The sequence below is a fragment of the Trifolium pratense genome, linkage group LG7 (genome assembly GCF_020283565.1).
Source record: "Trifolium pratense cultivar HEN17-A07 linkage group LG7, ARS_RC_1.1, whole genome shotgun sequence".
NCBI lineage: Eukaryota > Viridiplantae > Streptophyta > Magnoliopsida > Fabales > Fabaceae > Trifolium > Trifolium pratense.
The window spans coordinates 52,102,771-52,118,017 of NC_060065.1; the positions used below are offsets into that span (position 1 = coordinate 52,102,771).

The 15,247-nt window shown below is 36.2% G+C and overlaps 2 protein-coding genes across 2 annotated transcripts; both read right to left on the minus strand.

Moving 5' to 3' along the window:
• Positions 1–326: 326 nt before the first annotated feature.
• On the minus strand, positions 327–5,924 carry LOC123893969. The gene is made up of 11 exons (XM_045943815.1): positions 4,313–5,924; positions 3,239–3,572; positions 2,949–3,155; positions 2,579–2,827; positions 1,878–2,495; positions 1,500–1,792; positions 1,250–1,414; positions 1,060–1,164; positions 897–963; positions 710–805; positions 327–615 (listed from the first exon to the last, which is right to left on the minus strand). The coding sequence occupies exons 1-11, from the start codon at positions 5,383–5,385 to the stop codon at positions 520–522; spliced, it is 3,303 nt and encodes a 1,100-aa protein (XP_045799771.1). The 5' UTR covers positions 5,386–5,924; the 3' UTR covers positions 327–519.
• A 3,331-nt stretch (positions 5,925–9,255) lies between these two features.
• LOC123893971 lies at positions 9,256–14,413 on the minus strand. The gene is made up of 11 exons (XM_045943817.1): positions 13,128–14,413; positions 12,063–12,387; positions 11,773–11,979; positions 11,446–11,694; positions 10,737–11,354; positions 10,360–10,652; positions 10,110–10,274; positions 9,920–10,024; positions 9,757–9,823; positions 9,570–9,665; positions 9,256–9,466 (listed from the first exon to the last, which is right to left on the minus strand). The coding sequence occupies exons 1-11, from the start codon at positions 14,315–14,317 to the stop codon at positions 9,371–9,373; spliced, it is 3,411 nt and encodes a 1,136-aa protein (XP_045799773.1). The 5' UTR covers positions 14,318–14,413; the 3' UTR covers positions 9,256–9,370.
• Between the last annotated feature and the right edge of the window lie 834 nt (positions 14,414–15,247).

A 15,247-nucleotide genomic window follows, 5' to 3' on the forward strand; every position in this document is an offset into this window, starting at 1 on the left:
TACATAGGAAAATGAATTCAACCAAGTTTTAACCTCAAAACCCCGATATTTAGTATAAGTATAAAGTTCCAATCCTTATAGAACTAGTAATATATTAGTTATCCAATCTTGAAGGATAAATTACACAATGCCTCGTTTAAAATGCTTGTAATGAATTATTTTCCAAAAAAGAAAAGAAAAACAGTCCTAAGAATTATGACAGCATATTGATCTTTCTTGATTGTATGTCATGGCAAAGGTCTTATTTAAAATTATCCTGTGTTTTATTCCAAGGTACTAAATCTTTTTTTTTCTTTTTTTTTCTTTTTTGGAAGATAATACTATCATTTGTCACCAGATCAGTGCCATATATCCTGTAATATATCATTTATCACCAAACGTTTTTTGTATCAATTGGCAAAGAAAAAGGAAAAAAGGAATGATCAATAAGATGCTGAAGATTCATTATCAAACAAAAGCCTATTGTTTTAGCATACTACATTGTTAACAAAATAGAGGGTAGATACATTATCAAACATTTTAAATTCCTTGAATAAAATCAAGGATCAAACTTGCACATCGTTGTTGAACGTTTACAAGTTCATCCTCCTGGAATGGTTCTGGATTTCCAAATATCTGAATGAAGGTTAAAATAGCATAAGATTAGCACATCAACATAAAAAAAAAAAAACACAAATAAATAATATTAACTTGTTAAAAATTATATTACCTGCATCCATAAATTAATAATACCAGCGGATACAATATTCAATGTATGTATCATAATATAGTAGCCGGACTCGTAACTCTCTGGTTGTCTTTGACACTAAATTTGAATATCAAAGGTGAATTTAGTAACTAAAAATGATATATGAAGTAACTTTAATAAATTATAAATGAAATTTTAAACAACTTACAATAGGGTAAATCCATGTTGGCTTCTTCTTTTGAACACCTTGCAGCTTATGATATCCATCCAAAGCTCTATGACAATAAAACATTGATTAAACAATAAGTTACATAATTATGGCTTACAACATATCACAAAGTCCATGTATGATAAATAAATGAAACACTTACGAATCAACAATGTGAATAATATTTTTATCTGGCTTTCTCTCCAACGAACATAGGAATACTACATTATTCTGCCTAGGACAAATAATGAGCAATTGCCAATGATGACTACATTGAAGAACAAATAGTTAGATTGGTGCTGGATACAATTCTCTTTATTATAAGAGATGAACTAAAATGAACATGTACTTACTTGTTGTGATAAGGTGCTAGGTAACACTCTTTTTTATCATCGGATAACTTGTTTTGTATGTAGGCTTCAGCATTAGTTGGATCATGTTGACTTTGAATGAAACATGGATCAATAAATCCATACAAGTCATTCTTACCCACATTAATAGAAAGCCGATTCAAATACCTAAAATATTGAAATTGAACTAAATATTAATTATAAATGATATTTAATTAGTTAGCGAAGCTAAGCTTATAAAAAATCTACTTACGTTAACCACAATCGTAGAATAGTTATGGATAACTCTTGTTTACCCATACACAACTCCATAACATCTCTCTGTGAGAGCCAAAGAGACTTCATCCTATCGTGTTCCAAATCGAGCTTTATAGATTCTGACATACACACCGCCTTTAAAACCAATTGTTGGACGGAATCTAGTTGAGGCTCAGACTTTTTGGGCGAAACATTGTCTTTCTCAGCCAATTGTTTGGCGGAATCCAGTTGAGGCTCAGACTTTTTGGGCGAAACGTCGTCTTTCTCAGATCCATCAACATCAAAATCCTAAACATATACGATTGAAGATTAGTTAACTTATTTAAGATGTTTCAAGTGTAAATAGTGAGACATGTGTAAGTGTAATGAATACCTTATCAGAAACAATCTGCACAAGTCTTTTTGGCCATTGAATGAAATTGTTGAGGGCCTGCTCAACCGTTTCCACCTCGTCGGTGGGAATAGGAACTTCGGCATGTCCTTCTAGCACCTCGCTAACCGCCACCCTCACCATATCATTTTCTAGCATCTGATTATGTATGGTAGGCCCCAACTTGTATACATTACCATAGGCCACTGGATGGAGTAAATTATCAACATACAATTCACATTGTTCTGGGATTTCGTCCTCCTCCAGTACAGGAGGCACAATAGATGAACTACCCTTTGTGCTCGCAGGTACAGCTGTATTACGAGAACAAGTAGGGAAGTTCGAGGGTTTTTTAGAGAAACCCATAGCTTCAAGGTCCTGCATCAATTCTTCTTTAATTTGCTGAGTGAGCTCCACTTTAATGGTCTGTAGTTGTTCACTACTCAAAACAGGAGGGGTGGAGCCACGTGGTTGTGATCCAAAGTATTGCCGAATACCAACACCTCGACCAACACCACGAACAAAGCCGGAGTGCTCAGGTCGGCCAATGGCTTCTGTCAAAATATCTTTGCGTCCTTGTGGAACAAAAGTTCCTTGAGATGTTTTTTCAACCAAAGAATCCTACAACATACAATTTAAAAAATATTTTAGACAATTGTGAATTACCTGTATAATTACAAAATTTGAGTTGCATATTTGCTTACAATTTTCTCGGCAATAATGCGTGTGTCCTCCGATGTGTAATCTCCTGATGGCTTTTGTCGTGCTCTCTTCCATTGCTCATGGCGTGGTGGTGGAGATGGAGGTGCAGCTACTGAACCACCCAAAGTATCTTTCTTTTCTTTTAATTTCTCTTGCATCATCTTCTCTTGGAGCAACTCATATCCCCCACGAGACAATCTGTGAGGGGTTTTATTCTGAGCCGAACTCATTTGCGCTTTCTTTCTAATCTCCTATTATGCATACGTGTAAATTAAATTTAGTACTAAAAATAAATTTGGCTGACCAACTATGAATTAAATTTAGTACTAAAAATAAATTTGGTTGACCAACTAAATTATAAATCCAACTAACCAGGAAAGAAGGGTCCAGTCGTATCTGAACAAACGCCTGCCATGTTTCCTCATCAAGAAAATTATAGATCTCAAGAGGAGATCTGTCCCTAAGATCCCCATGTATATATCTAGAAGTCAAATTAGTCTTAAATGCCCTCCAACGCTCACCCGCATATGCAACCAATTTCTTTCGTAAGAACCCAGAATGAGGAACATCCCATACTTTCTGCATTACACAACAAAATGGAGGAGTTAGTGAACGACAATAATATAGTTAAATATAACATATACAAACATAAGTACAATTACCAGGATATCTGTCCAAATTTCATCCTTCGCGCTCTGATCTACGGAGTCCCAATCATCCGTCAAAATACTGACTTTGCTTCGACCAAGGAAACCCACATAACTCTTGAACTTTGTCTTGTTTTCCCCTAACGGTTTTGCAGTTGATTCATCAAATTCAATCGGTAATTTTTGTCCATCCATAAGGTCAAGTTCTAACTTCTTCATCCGAGTGGCACCTCTAACGTTCCTTTTGGTAGACTGGGTATCTGACCTGTTTTGGGTAGGAGCTGGTAGATTTTTAACTTTTGAGATTTGTTCATTTCGATCATTCAATGAAGTCGTTCTTTCTGTTTCCCTGTTTCACACCAATTTAGCTAATAGTTATTCTTTGAAGTAAGTTCTTAACATAAGCTACACATATTCCATAACTTGAATCACAAACTCTTTTTCTAAACCACATCGTATACACCTAATAGAACCATGATCATAAATCAAAGTTATGTTTCCTATATTTCAGATTAATTAATTAAAAGATACTGTATAAAAGAACCTACAAGTTAAAAGATCATCATCAAAGATGTTTCATATGGTTCATGTTTCATAAATCAATATTTATTTTTACCTACACCATTTATAATACAACATCCTATGTCAAGCAAAAACTATTAATGTTCTTTACTCTATCTAAACAATCTACAATTCTACATCAACCCTCTATAATTCTACATCTACCCAAAAGTAACACTAACAAGACAATGAACAAAACAAAAACAACATAAGTAATGATTAAATTGTCAACAATGTGCCTATGTTTGGTTCCATGATTGTAGCAGCGAAAATTAATTCTTGAGGTATAAAATTGATTTTGACATGTTTGGTTATTCTCGACTAGCATTGATTTTGCCTCCATAAATGATTCTATGTTGAAGCCAGAACTTGCAACTTTTGAGTCTAAACGCGATTTTTACACTAAAATTTATTGTTCACTTAAATCAAATTTACAACATAAATTTTTCTCACACGATTAGTTGATAACTACGAAGAAACACAAATTTGCATATTTAAAAAGAAAAGAAACAAAGAGAAGAGTCTCACTTTGAGTGGTTGGTTTTTTGCAGCTGCAGCAACCTCTGACAATCCTTTTCAAATTGCATATTCCGTTTCTCCAAATCAACATTTCTTAGCTGCTTCGACGATTCCACTCTTTCATGTATCTCACTAAACTTCTCCCTAGCATTTCTTCGCTGCTTCGATGACTCAACTCTCTCGTGTACTTCATTAAACTTCTCCTTAGCATTTCTTCGCTGCTTCGATAACTCCACTCTCTCATGTACCTGACTAGACTTCTCCATAACATTTGCAACCTCTCTACTCCCAAATTCCCTAACAGTTCTTCCTGCAACCTCTCTATAACCAAACTCCACATCCTTTCTTCCTCTCTTCCTCTTCCTATTCTCATTGCTCAACTCTGAACCATCTAAATTATTTAAATCATCAAAATACAAATCATCGGAATCTGAATTATCAATCTCTGCTTCTGCTGCTGCAGCAGCCGCTGCAGCAAATGCAGATAAATTCCGGCGAAAACGTGAGTCCTCCTCCACACTCTCCTCCTCCGTTGTCGCCGTTGTAGGTCGTTTCTGAGCACTCTGAGCACCAGATCGAAGACCAACCGGTGCAAGTGTCCATGCCGGAACCTTCACAGGAGGTTCTAATGGCGGAATAACCTTCTTCGCAGGTAAATTATCACTATCACCAATTAGCAAATCAAGTTTATCGAAAAAAGGAAATGCATCATCATCATCGTAAAAACCGTTTTCAGAAACCCTAGCTTTCTCAATTGCGTACTTCTTCTTTAATGCGTCAATTCGATTCTTGCAATGAACGTAAGTGCGGCGAGATTTGCGACTGTAACCGTGGTGATCGTTAACGGCTTTCGCGATTTCTTTCCAGTGATACTGACGGAAGTATTTGCGGTTAAGTTTGTTGTAAAGTTTTCCCCAAGCGTCGATGAGTGTGAACGTGGCTTCTACGGACCAACCATCTTCGAGTACGGTGGACGGAGAAGGTCGAGTTCCGGTGACGGAATTCATTTTTTGCGGTGCTGTTGTTGTTTCTTTCTGTTGTTGTTTGTGTTTTTGAAATCGGTTGTTGTGAATTCGATTCATGTGGAATTTTTTGGTAATGTTCTATGACGATAGGGTTTAGGCGATCTAAAAGTGGGGAAGTACTATTTTTTTTTTTTATATTAGATTTTGCTACTACCGATTAAAAATCATAATTTTGCCATGTCAAATTAAAATAATTTAATAATTAAATTAAAACAAAAATCAAAATCAACGGCAATGAACGTGATATATTCGACAGTAGGTGCAGTCGTGCAGTCATGAGATTTAGATTGTACGATCTTGATCAGACGGTACATATATCAACTAAAAATTTTATAATAAACCAAATAAAAAATTGTCTTAAAATTTAAACTTTTTGATCATGATCAAATGCATGCAGTCACTCACGACTGCACACAATCTTTGTGAAAAAGATGGAAAAGGAGAAGGGGGGTTTGGTGGGGTTGGTTGACACAGAATTCACCGGGCTAGGGTAATATGAAAGGGGTTGCAGAGAAGATGCAAGAGGGGGTATAAAGAACCGCCGTTTGGATTAGTAGCTACAATTACCCGGGAGAAGATGATAATTCTAGGATGGTAGAGCAGATAATTTAGTAAAGCAGTTACATATATTTATTAATTTAAGTAAATTATTATCAAAATTATGAATTTTGATTGGTTGTCTGTGTAAACTTCTATTACACTGTTTGTTTATTATCTTTAAACTGTTCATATCATAGCTAATTATTGAAATAAGTTGAGTTTGTTATTGAAAAAAAATAAAAAATTCAACATTCTTGTTTGATATCCGAAGTTATATAAGATGAATTTAGATTAGACTAATACAAGAGGTTACACACCACACTGATTGTGATAGAGTGTTGAAGCTCTATCAAGCTACACTAAGCTAAACCTAGGAAAGCAATAAAGAAATGCAAATAAATAAAGATAAATAAAAGACTTCATTTTCATTCATTATGTTAAAGTGCATAAGGCACTACATATATATAATACTCCTAATGGGCCTAAGGCACAAAACTCATTTAAACAACCCAATAACACAAAAGTCCTCCTAACAATAAAAATACTAAATCTTACTTATACCTAAATTATTAATTAACTAATATCTAATAATTATTTAATTAACTAGATATAATCTTCTATCATTGCCGCCGGGTTCACTTGAACCTTGTCCTCAAGGTTCTGAGGCAAGTCCGGAGGTTTACGGGCTGGACGAGTGTGAGAAAGCCCAAATGAAGTGTGGGGATTGTGTTGTAGTGAAGCTTCAATTAGAAAAGATTTTTGGCCCATAAAATTCATCCATAACAAAATATTTAGGCCACATTTCTCAAGTCCAAACAAATAATGTGTCTTTGTTGGTAAGCAAATGGAAGCTAGCTGGCAATATGATTTGAATTTGTTTGTACATAGAAGGCATCTAGCTGACACATAAAAACAGCGCGAAACAAGCACGTCACCCACATGGATTTTGGTGGGGGAAACAAACTTCGACACGTGGCTGTTTGTTATTGGTGGACACTTCACATGTAGCAACACCACTCTCTCGCATGAACTATTTGCCGTTTTCTCAGTCCTCAAAACGCGTATGACAAACAAACTAGAGTGGGACAAAATTTGGTACGACGATTTCAAATCCAGCGATCTCAGCGGTGGACATGGACGTGGTACTGAGAGTGCTGTAGATGCTTTGTCTGGTGGCTTTGGAGGTGGACGTGGCAGCGCCGGAGGAGGAGATAAAAACATTTCCGGTGACAAGTGTAGATCCGGCGGTTTCGGAGGCGGTGGTGATGCCAGTAGTAGATATGATACTTCAAAGGGTGGCTTTGGTACCGGCGTTTCAACGAACGTCCTTAGATCTGGTGGTTTTGGGAGTGGTGGTGTCGCCGGAGTTAAAAAAAAATTCCAGTCGTGGCTGTTGATCTGGTGGGTCCGGCAGTGGTCGCAGCGCTGAAGGTAGTGGAAAAAAATCTCCTCCGGCAGTTTCCTAGGCAGTGACGGTGCCGATGGTAACTGTACGATCATTGAACGTAAATCCGGGGGTTTGGGCGGCGGAGCTGGTGGTGAAGGCGGTGGTGACGGCGCCGGAAGTTGTAAAAACCCATTTTTCTCGTTATCAAACTCCAGAGATGGTAGAAACAACATGCTGATGCTCCTCGAATTTTTAGAAGAAGTGAGGATTTCAGTAGAAATTTTAGTAATTTGAACACTGAGTTTGTGGGATGGTTCTTGAACCACAAACCCTTCTGTTTCTTCTTGTTTTTCCACTGGTTCTAATGAATCTTCTTCATTTTCACTAGTAAATTTCTCTTCCTCATCTTCTTTCACTTGATTTTCTTCTTCCTCAAGTGGTTCTAGAATTTCTTCACTTTCTGTCTGTTCGTTTGCATCTTCTTCACCAGGTAAAATGAGTCTCCATTCAGGCTTGAAGTGCCTAAGTAATGCACATGTGAATGAGTCCCAACTTGGCTTTGGGTCTGTAGGATACCAGCTCAGCCACCATGTGTGAGCAGAGCCTCTCATGGCAAAACCACTTTCTAGTATCTTTTCTTCATCTAATAGTTTCCAGCTCCTACTGTTAAAGATTTTTTCAGAGCAAATAATCCACCAATAAGCATCTTCACTACCATCAAAAGTAGGAATTTTCTGACGGATTTTAGCATTTGGGATTGTTGCAACTTGTGGTGTCTTTAGGGTTTGGTTGGCTAACAGTGATGGAGTGGGTCGTGTTGTGACAGTGGATGGGTCAGAAGAAGGTGAAGAAGTTGTGTATGATGTGTAATGGTTTGGTGATGGTGATGAGGTGTTGTTTGGGTATGAAGAGTAAGGTGGATAGGGGAAACTTTGTGGTGAGTGGTATGATGGGTCATGGAGGTGATGTGGATATGAAGGAAAAGTTGAATATTGAATGGGAGGAGGTTGTTGCTGAGAAACATAGGATGAATATGGGTTAGAATGTGGAGGTGAAGAGTAGATGTTGGGTGGTGTTGTGGCTGATGAGAAATAGGGGTTGAAAGATGAAGATGATGTGAGTGGTGGTGGTGGTGAATACGGATGAACATAAGCTGTAGATGTGGCATATGGACTAGGTGATAAAGATGGAGTGGGTGAATGGGGTGTGTAGCCATGGTTAAAACACAAATTTGGTGATGGAGTTGTAAGAGGGGTGTTGGTGGAATAAAATGGAGAAGAGGTTGGAATGGTGATGGGATCTGGATAATAAAGATGAGTATGGTTTGAATAAGCCATGAGAGGTGTTGATGTTCAAGAATGAAAGCACCAATTGATAGAGTGTTGAAGCTCTATCAAGCTACACTAAGCTAAACCTAGGAAAGCAATAAAGAAATGCAAATAAATAAAGATAAATAAAAGACTTCATTTTCATTCATTATGTTAAAGTGCATAAGGCACTACATATATATAATACTCCTAATGGGCCTAAGGCACAAAACTCATTTAAACAACCCAATAACACAAAAGTCCTCCTAACAATAAAAATACTAAATCTTACTTATACCTAAATTATTAATTAACTAATATCTAATAATTATTTAATTAACTAGATATAATCTTCTATCAGATTGCCTCTAAAACAACAAATGGATTTGGACCAAAGAAATGCTCTCCTTGATGGTAGTCATTTTTGTCCCTTCCATAAATTGGTCAGAATTCCTCCCACTCACCAAAAGATATCTTTTGTTAGTATAGTTTTTATCAAAAGATATCTTATTGTAGTGTAAATCTTATTGGAAGATCTTCTGATAATGTATTTTTGTGTGAACAATGTAGGGGAGAAAAACAATCACCCTTCTTTTTAGCTTATTTGTTGCGTTATGAATTGGCAAATGTCAACAGTGCTATCAAGAGTCAAAACAATAGGCTAAAAATAAAATTTAGAAACAACAAAAGAAAAAGGAAAAAAAGAAATGTTCAATAAGATGCTGAAGATTCATTATCAAACAAAAGCCTGTTGTTTTAGCATACTACATTGTTAACAAAATAGATAGTAGATACATTGTCAAATATTTTAAACTCCTTGAATAAAATCAAGGATCAAACTTGCACATCTTTGTCGAACATTTACAAGTTCATCCTCCTGGAATGGTTCTGGATTTCCAAATACCTGAATGAATGTTAAAATAGAGCATACAGTTGGCACATCAACATAAAATAAAAAAAAAATAAAAAAAAAACACAAATAAATAATATTAAATTGTTTATATTACCTTCATCCATAAATTAATAATACCAGCGGATACAATATTCAATGTATGTATCATAATATAGTAGCCGGACTCGTAACTCTCTGGTTGTCTTTGACACTAGATTTGAATATCAAAGGTGAATTTAGTAATTAAAAATGATATATGAAGTAACTTTAATAAATTATAAATGAAATTTTAAACAACTTACAATAGGGTAAATCCATGTTGGCTTCTCCTTTTGAACGCCTCGCAGCAAATGATATCCATCCAAAGCTCTATGACAATAAAACATTGATTAAACAATAAGTTACATAATTATGTCTTAAAACATATCACACAGTCCATGTATGATAAATAAATGAAACACTTACGAATCAACAATGTGAATAATATTTTTATCTGGCTTTCTCTCCAACGAACATAGGAATACTACATTATTCTGCCTAGGACAAATAATGAGCAATTGCCAATGATGACTACATTGAAGAACAAATAGTTAGATTGGTGCTGAATACAATTCTCTTTATTATAAGAGATGAACTAAAATGAACATGTACTTACTTGTTGTGATAAGGTGCTAGGTAACACTCTTTTTTATCATCGGATAACTTGTTTTGTATGTAGGCTTCAGCATTAGTTGGATCATGTTGACTTTGAATGAAACATGGATCAATAAATCCATACAAGTCATTCTTACCCACATTAATAGAAAGCCGATTCAAATACCTAAAATATTGAAATTGAACTAAATATTAATTATAAATGATATTTAATTAGTTAGCGAAGCTAAGCTTATAAAAAATCTACTTACGTTAACCACAATCGTAGAATAGTTATGGATAACTCTTGTTTACCCATACACAACTCCATAATATCTCTCTGTGAGAGCCAAAGAGACTTCATCCTATCGTGTTCCAAATCGAGCTTTATAGATTCTGACATACACATCGCCTTTAAAACCAATTGTTGGACAGAATCTAGTTGAGGCTCAGACTTTTTGGGTGAAACATCGTCTTTCTCAGCCAATTGTTGGACGGAATCTAGTTGAGGCTCAGACTTTTTGGGCGAAACGTCGTCTTTCTCAGATCCATCAACATCAAAATCCTAAACATTTAGGATTGAAGATTAGTTAACATATTAAGATGTTTCAAGTGTAAATAGTGAGACATGTGTAAGTGTAATGAATACCTTATCAGAAACAATCTGCACAAGTCTTTTCGGCCATTGAATGAAATTGTTGAGGGCCTGCTCAACCGTTTCCACCTCGTCAGTGGGAATAGGCACTTGAGCATGTGCCTCTAGCACCTCACTAACTGCCACCCTCACCATATCATTTTCTAGCATCTGATTATGTATGGTAGGCCCCAACTTGTACACATTACCATAGGCCACCGGATGAAATAAATTATCAACATATAGTTCACATTGTTCTGGGATTTCATCCTCCTCCGCTATAGGAGGCACAACAGATGAACTACCCTTCCTGCTCGCAGGTACAGCGGTATTACGAGAACAAGGGAAATTCGAGGGTTTTCTAGAGAAACCCATAGCTTCCAAATTCTGCATCAATTCCTCTTTAATTTGCTGAGTGAGCTCCACTTTTATGGTCTGTATTTGTTCACTACTAAAAACACGAGGGGTGGAGCCACGTGGTGGTGGTGGTCCAAAGTATTGTCGAATACCCAGACCTCCACCAACACCACGAATAAAGCCGGAGTGCTCAGGTCGGCCAATGGCTTCTGTCAAAATATCATTACGTCCTTCTGGAACAAAAGTTCCTTCAGATGTTTTTTCAACCAAAGAATCCTACAACATACAATTTAAAAAATATTTTAGACAATTGTGAGTTACTCACTTACTTGTATAATTACAAAATTTGAGTCGCATATTTGCTTACAATTTTCTCGGCAATAATGCGTGTGTCCTCAGATGTGTAATCTCCTGATGGCTTTTGTCGTGCTCTCTTCCATTGCTCATGGCGTGGTGGTGGAGATGGCGGTGCAGCTACTGAACCACCCAAAGATTCTGGCTTTGCTTTTAATTTCTCTTGCATCATCTTCTCTTGGAGCAAGTCATATCCCCCGCGAGACAATCTGTGAGGGGTTTTATTCTGAGCCGTACGCATTTGCGCTTTCTTTCTAATCTCCTATTATGCATACATGTGAATTAAATTTAGTACTAAAAATAAATTTGGTTGACCAACTAAATTATAAATTCAACTAACCTGGAAGGAAGGGTCCAGTCGTGTCTGAACAAACGCCTGCCATGTTTCCTCATCAAGAAAATTATAGATCTCAAGAGGAGATCTGTCCCTAAGATCCCCATGTATATATCTGGAAGTCAAATTAGTCTTAAATGCCCTCCAACGCTCACCCGCATATGCAACCAATTTCTTTCGTAAGAATCCAGAATGAGGAACATCCCATACTTTCTGCATTACACAACAAAGTGGAGGAGTTAGTGAATGGCAATAATATAGTTAAATACAACATGTACAAACATAATTACAATTACCAGGATATCTGTCCAAATTTCATCCTTCACGCTCTGATCTACGGAGTCCCAATCATCCGTCAAAATACTGACTTTGCTTCGACCAAGGAAAGCCACGTAACTCCTGAACTTTGTCTTGTTTTCCCCTAAAGGTTTTGCAGTTGATTCATCAAATTCAATCGATAATTTTTGTCCATCAATAAGGGCATGTGCTAACTTCTTCATCTGCGTGGCACCTCTAACGGTCCTTTTGGTAGACTGGCTGTTTTGGGTAGGAGCTGGTAGATTTTTAACTTTTGAGATTTGTTCATTTCGATCATTCATTGAAGTCGTTCTTTCCGTTTCCCTGTTTCACACCAATTTAGTTAATAGTTATTCTTTGAAGTAAGTTCTTAGCATACGCTACACATATTCCATAACTTGAATCACACACTCTTTTTTCTAAAACACACCATATACACCTAATAGAATCATGATCATAAATCAAAGTTATGTTTCCATATATTTCAAATTAATTAATTAAAATATATAAAAGAACCTACAAGTTAAAAGATCGTCATCACAGGTCATGAGGAATTCAATTATTTATTTTTACCTACACCATATACAATACAACATCCTACGTCAAGCAAAAACTATTAATGTTTTTTACTCTATCTAAACAATCTACAATTCTACATCAACCCTTTACAATTCTACATCTACCCAAAAGTAACACTAACAAGAAGACAATGAACAAAACAAAAACAACATAATAATGATTAAATTGATAACAACGCGCCTATGTTTGGTTCCATGTTTGGAGCAGCCAAAATTGATTCTGGAGGTATAAAATTGATTTTGATATGTTTGGTTAGTCTCGACTAGCATTAATTTTCCCTCCATAAACATAATTGATTTTAAGTTGAACCTAGGACTTGCAGCTTTTGAGTCTAAACGTGATTACACTAAAATTTATCGTTCAATTCACTTAAATCAAATTTACATATCAAATTTCCTCACCATAGAACCAAACATGCATGATATAACTACAAAGAAACAAAAATTTGCATATTGAAAAAGAAAAGAAACAAAGAAGAGTCTCACTTAGAGTGGTTGGCATTTTGCAGCTGCAGCATCCTCTGACAATCCTTTTCAAATTGCATATTCCGTTTCTCCAAATCAACATTTCTTCGCTGCTTCGATGACTCAACTCTCTCGTGTATCTCACTAAACTTCTCCTTAGCATTTCTTCGCTGCTTCGATGACTCGACTCTCTCGTGTACCTCACTAAACTTCTCCTTAGCATTTCTTCGCTGCTTGGATGACTCAACTCTCTCGTGTATCTCACTAAACTTCTCCTTAGCATTTCTTCGCTGTTTCGATGACTCAACTCTCTCATGTATCTCACTAAACTTCTCCCTAGTATTTCTTCGCTGTTTCGGTGACTCGACTCTCTCCTGTACCTCACTAAACTTCTCCATAAAATTTGCAACCTCTGTACTCCGAAATTCCCTATTATTCCTTCCTGCAACCTCTCTATACCCGAACTCCACATCCTTTCTTCCTCTCTTCCTCTTCCTATTCTCATTGCTCAACTCTGAACCATCTGAATTATCAAAATACGAATCATCGGAATCTGAATTATTGATCTCTGCTTCCGCTGCTGCAGCAGCCGCTGCAGCAAATGCAGATAAATTCCGGCGAAAACGTGAGTCCTCCTCCACACTCTCCTCTTCCGTTGTCGCTGTTGCAGGTCGCTTCTGAGCACTCTGAGCACCAGATCGAAGACCAACCGGTGCAAGTGTCCATGCCGGAACCTTCACAGGAGTTTCCAACGGCGTTGAAACCTTCTTCGCCGGTAAAGTATCACTATCACCAATTAACGAATCAAGTTTATCGAAAAAAGGAAATGCATCATCATCATCGTTATCGTAAAAACCGTTTTCAGAAACCCTAGCTTTCTCGATTGCGTACTTCTTCTTGAGCACGTCGAATCGATTTTTGCAATGAACGTAAGTTCGGAGAGATTTCCGACTGTAACCGTGGTGTTGGTTTACGGCTTTCGCGATTTCTTTCCAGTGATACTGACGGAAGTTTTTGCGGTTAAGCTTCTTGTAAAGTTTGCCCCAAGCGTCGATGAGTGTGAACGTGGCTTCTTCGGACCAACCATCTTCGAGTACGGTGGATGGAGAAGGTAGAGCTCCGGTGACGGAGTTCAATTTTTGCTGTGCGGGTGTTGTTTCTTTCTGTTGTTGTTTGTGTTTTTGAGATCGGTTGTTTTGAATTCGGTTCATCTGGAAAATTTTGCGAATGTTCTATCACGTTAGGGTTTTGACGATTTAAAAAGTGGGGAAGCACTATTTTTTTATTTTATTTATATATTAGTTTGTAAAGGGAAGTTATTGGGCGCTGACCCATTTATAGATGTTTGTTGGGTATTATTATTATTATTATTCACATCTCCAATTTTTGCTACTGCCACTTGAGTTTAAGTTGAGATTTTTATATTTTGTTGCAAAACCATTTGAGTTTAAGACTCGCAAGAATTGGTTGAGCCAATTCGTACTAAGAGGCGGGGTAATTTTGAGTTTTTTTCGAACGTTAATGAAATTATCCTTGTTATATTATCTTGTGCAACCTTTGAAGTTAGATTTATTAGGAGACAAATGAATTTGGTTGCTCATATTACCTTAAAAATTAAATAATACTCCCTTTTTCTCATATTAAATGTTTTTATTTGAATTTTTCACACTTTTTAAAAAAATAATTAGTTGTGTTGATTGTAATAATACAATGAGCTTTTTTACTAAAATGTTCTTACTAATAGTAGTAAGAGTATTGACAATGAAACTCTCATTTTTGGTACTTAACTGAGTCTTACTTGTACATTTCATTTATTTATAAATTTTTAATAACATTACTTAATAAGCACTTCATCACTCCAACTTAGCATTTTTTAAAAAAAAAAAGTTAAACGAATCTCACCAATAACTCTAAATCATTATATAAAATTAAGTGGATGCTATAAAAAGTATATTTTATTGAAAATTGAGGTGTGTCTCAAAGAAGAGAGGTGTTTAATGTATCACTACCACCTATTTGATACTCAAATTTGCTTTACTTCAATAGGAGTGTCAATTAGTACTAATACTTAAAAAAAAAAAAAAAATAAGTACTCACCATTATGGATGCTATAAGATGATTTGAAATGCAATAACTAAAAA

What these genes read in the sequence shown, in the direction of transcription:
- LOC123893969 (XM_045943815.1), bottom strand. Translation starts at nt 5,385, where the DNA reads ATGAATCGAATTCACAACAACCGATTTCAAAAACACAAACAACAACAG. An exon ending in ATTATTCACATTGTTGATTC is followed by an intron (nt 964 to 1,059) that starts GTAAGTGTTTCA and finishes TTATTGTCATAG; the next exon opens with AGCTTTGGATGGATATCATA. An exon ending in CAACATGGATTTACCCTATT is followed by an intron (nt 806 to 896) that starts GTAAGTTGTTTA and finishes ATTCAAATTTAG; the next exon opens with TGTCAAAGACAACCAGAGAG.
- LOC123893971 (XM_045943817.1), bottom strand. Translation starts at nt 14,317, where the DNA reads ATGAACCGAATTCAAAACAACCGATCTCAAAAACACAAACAACAACAG. An exon ending in AAATTTGGACAGATATCCTG is followed by an intron (nt 11,980 to 12,062) that starts GTAATTGTAATT and finishes TGTGTAATGCAG; the next exon opens with AAAGTATGGGATGTTCCTCA. An exon ending in ATTCTACGATTGTGGTTAAC is followed by an intron (nt 10,275 to 10,359) that starts GTAAGTAGATTT and finishes TCAATATTTTAG; the next exon opens with GTATTTGAATCGGCTTTCTA.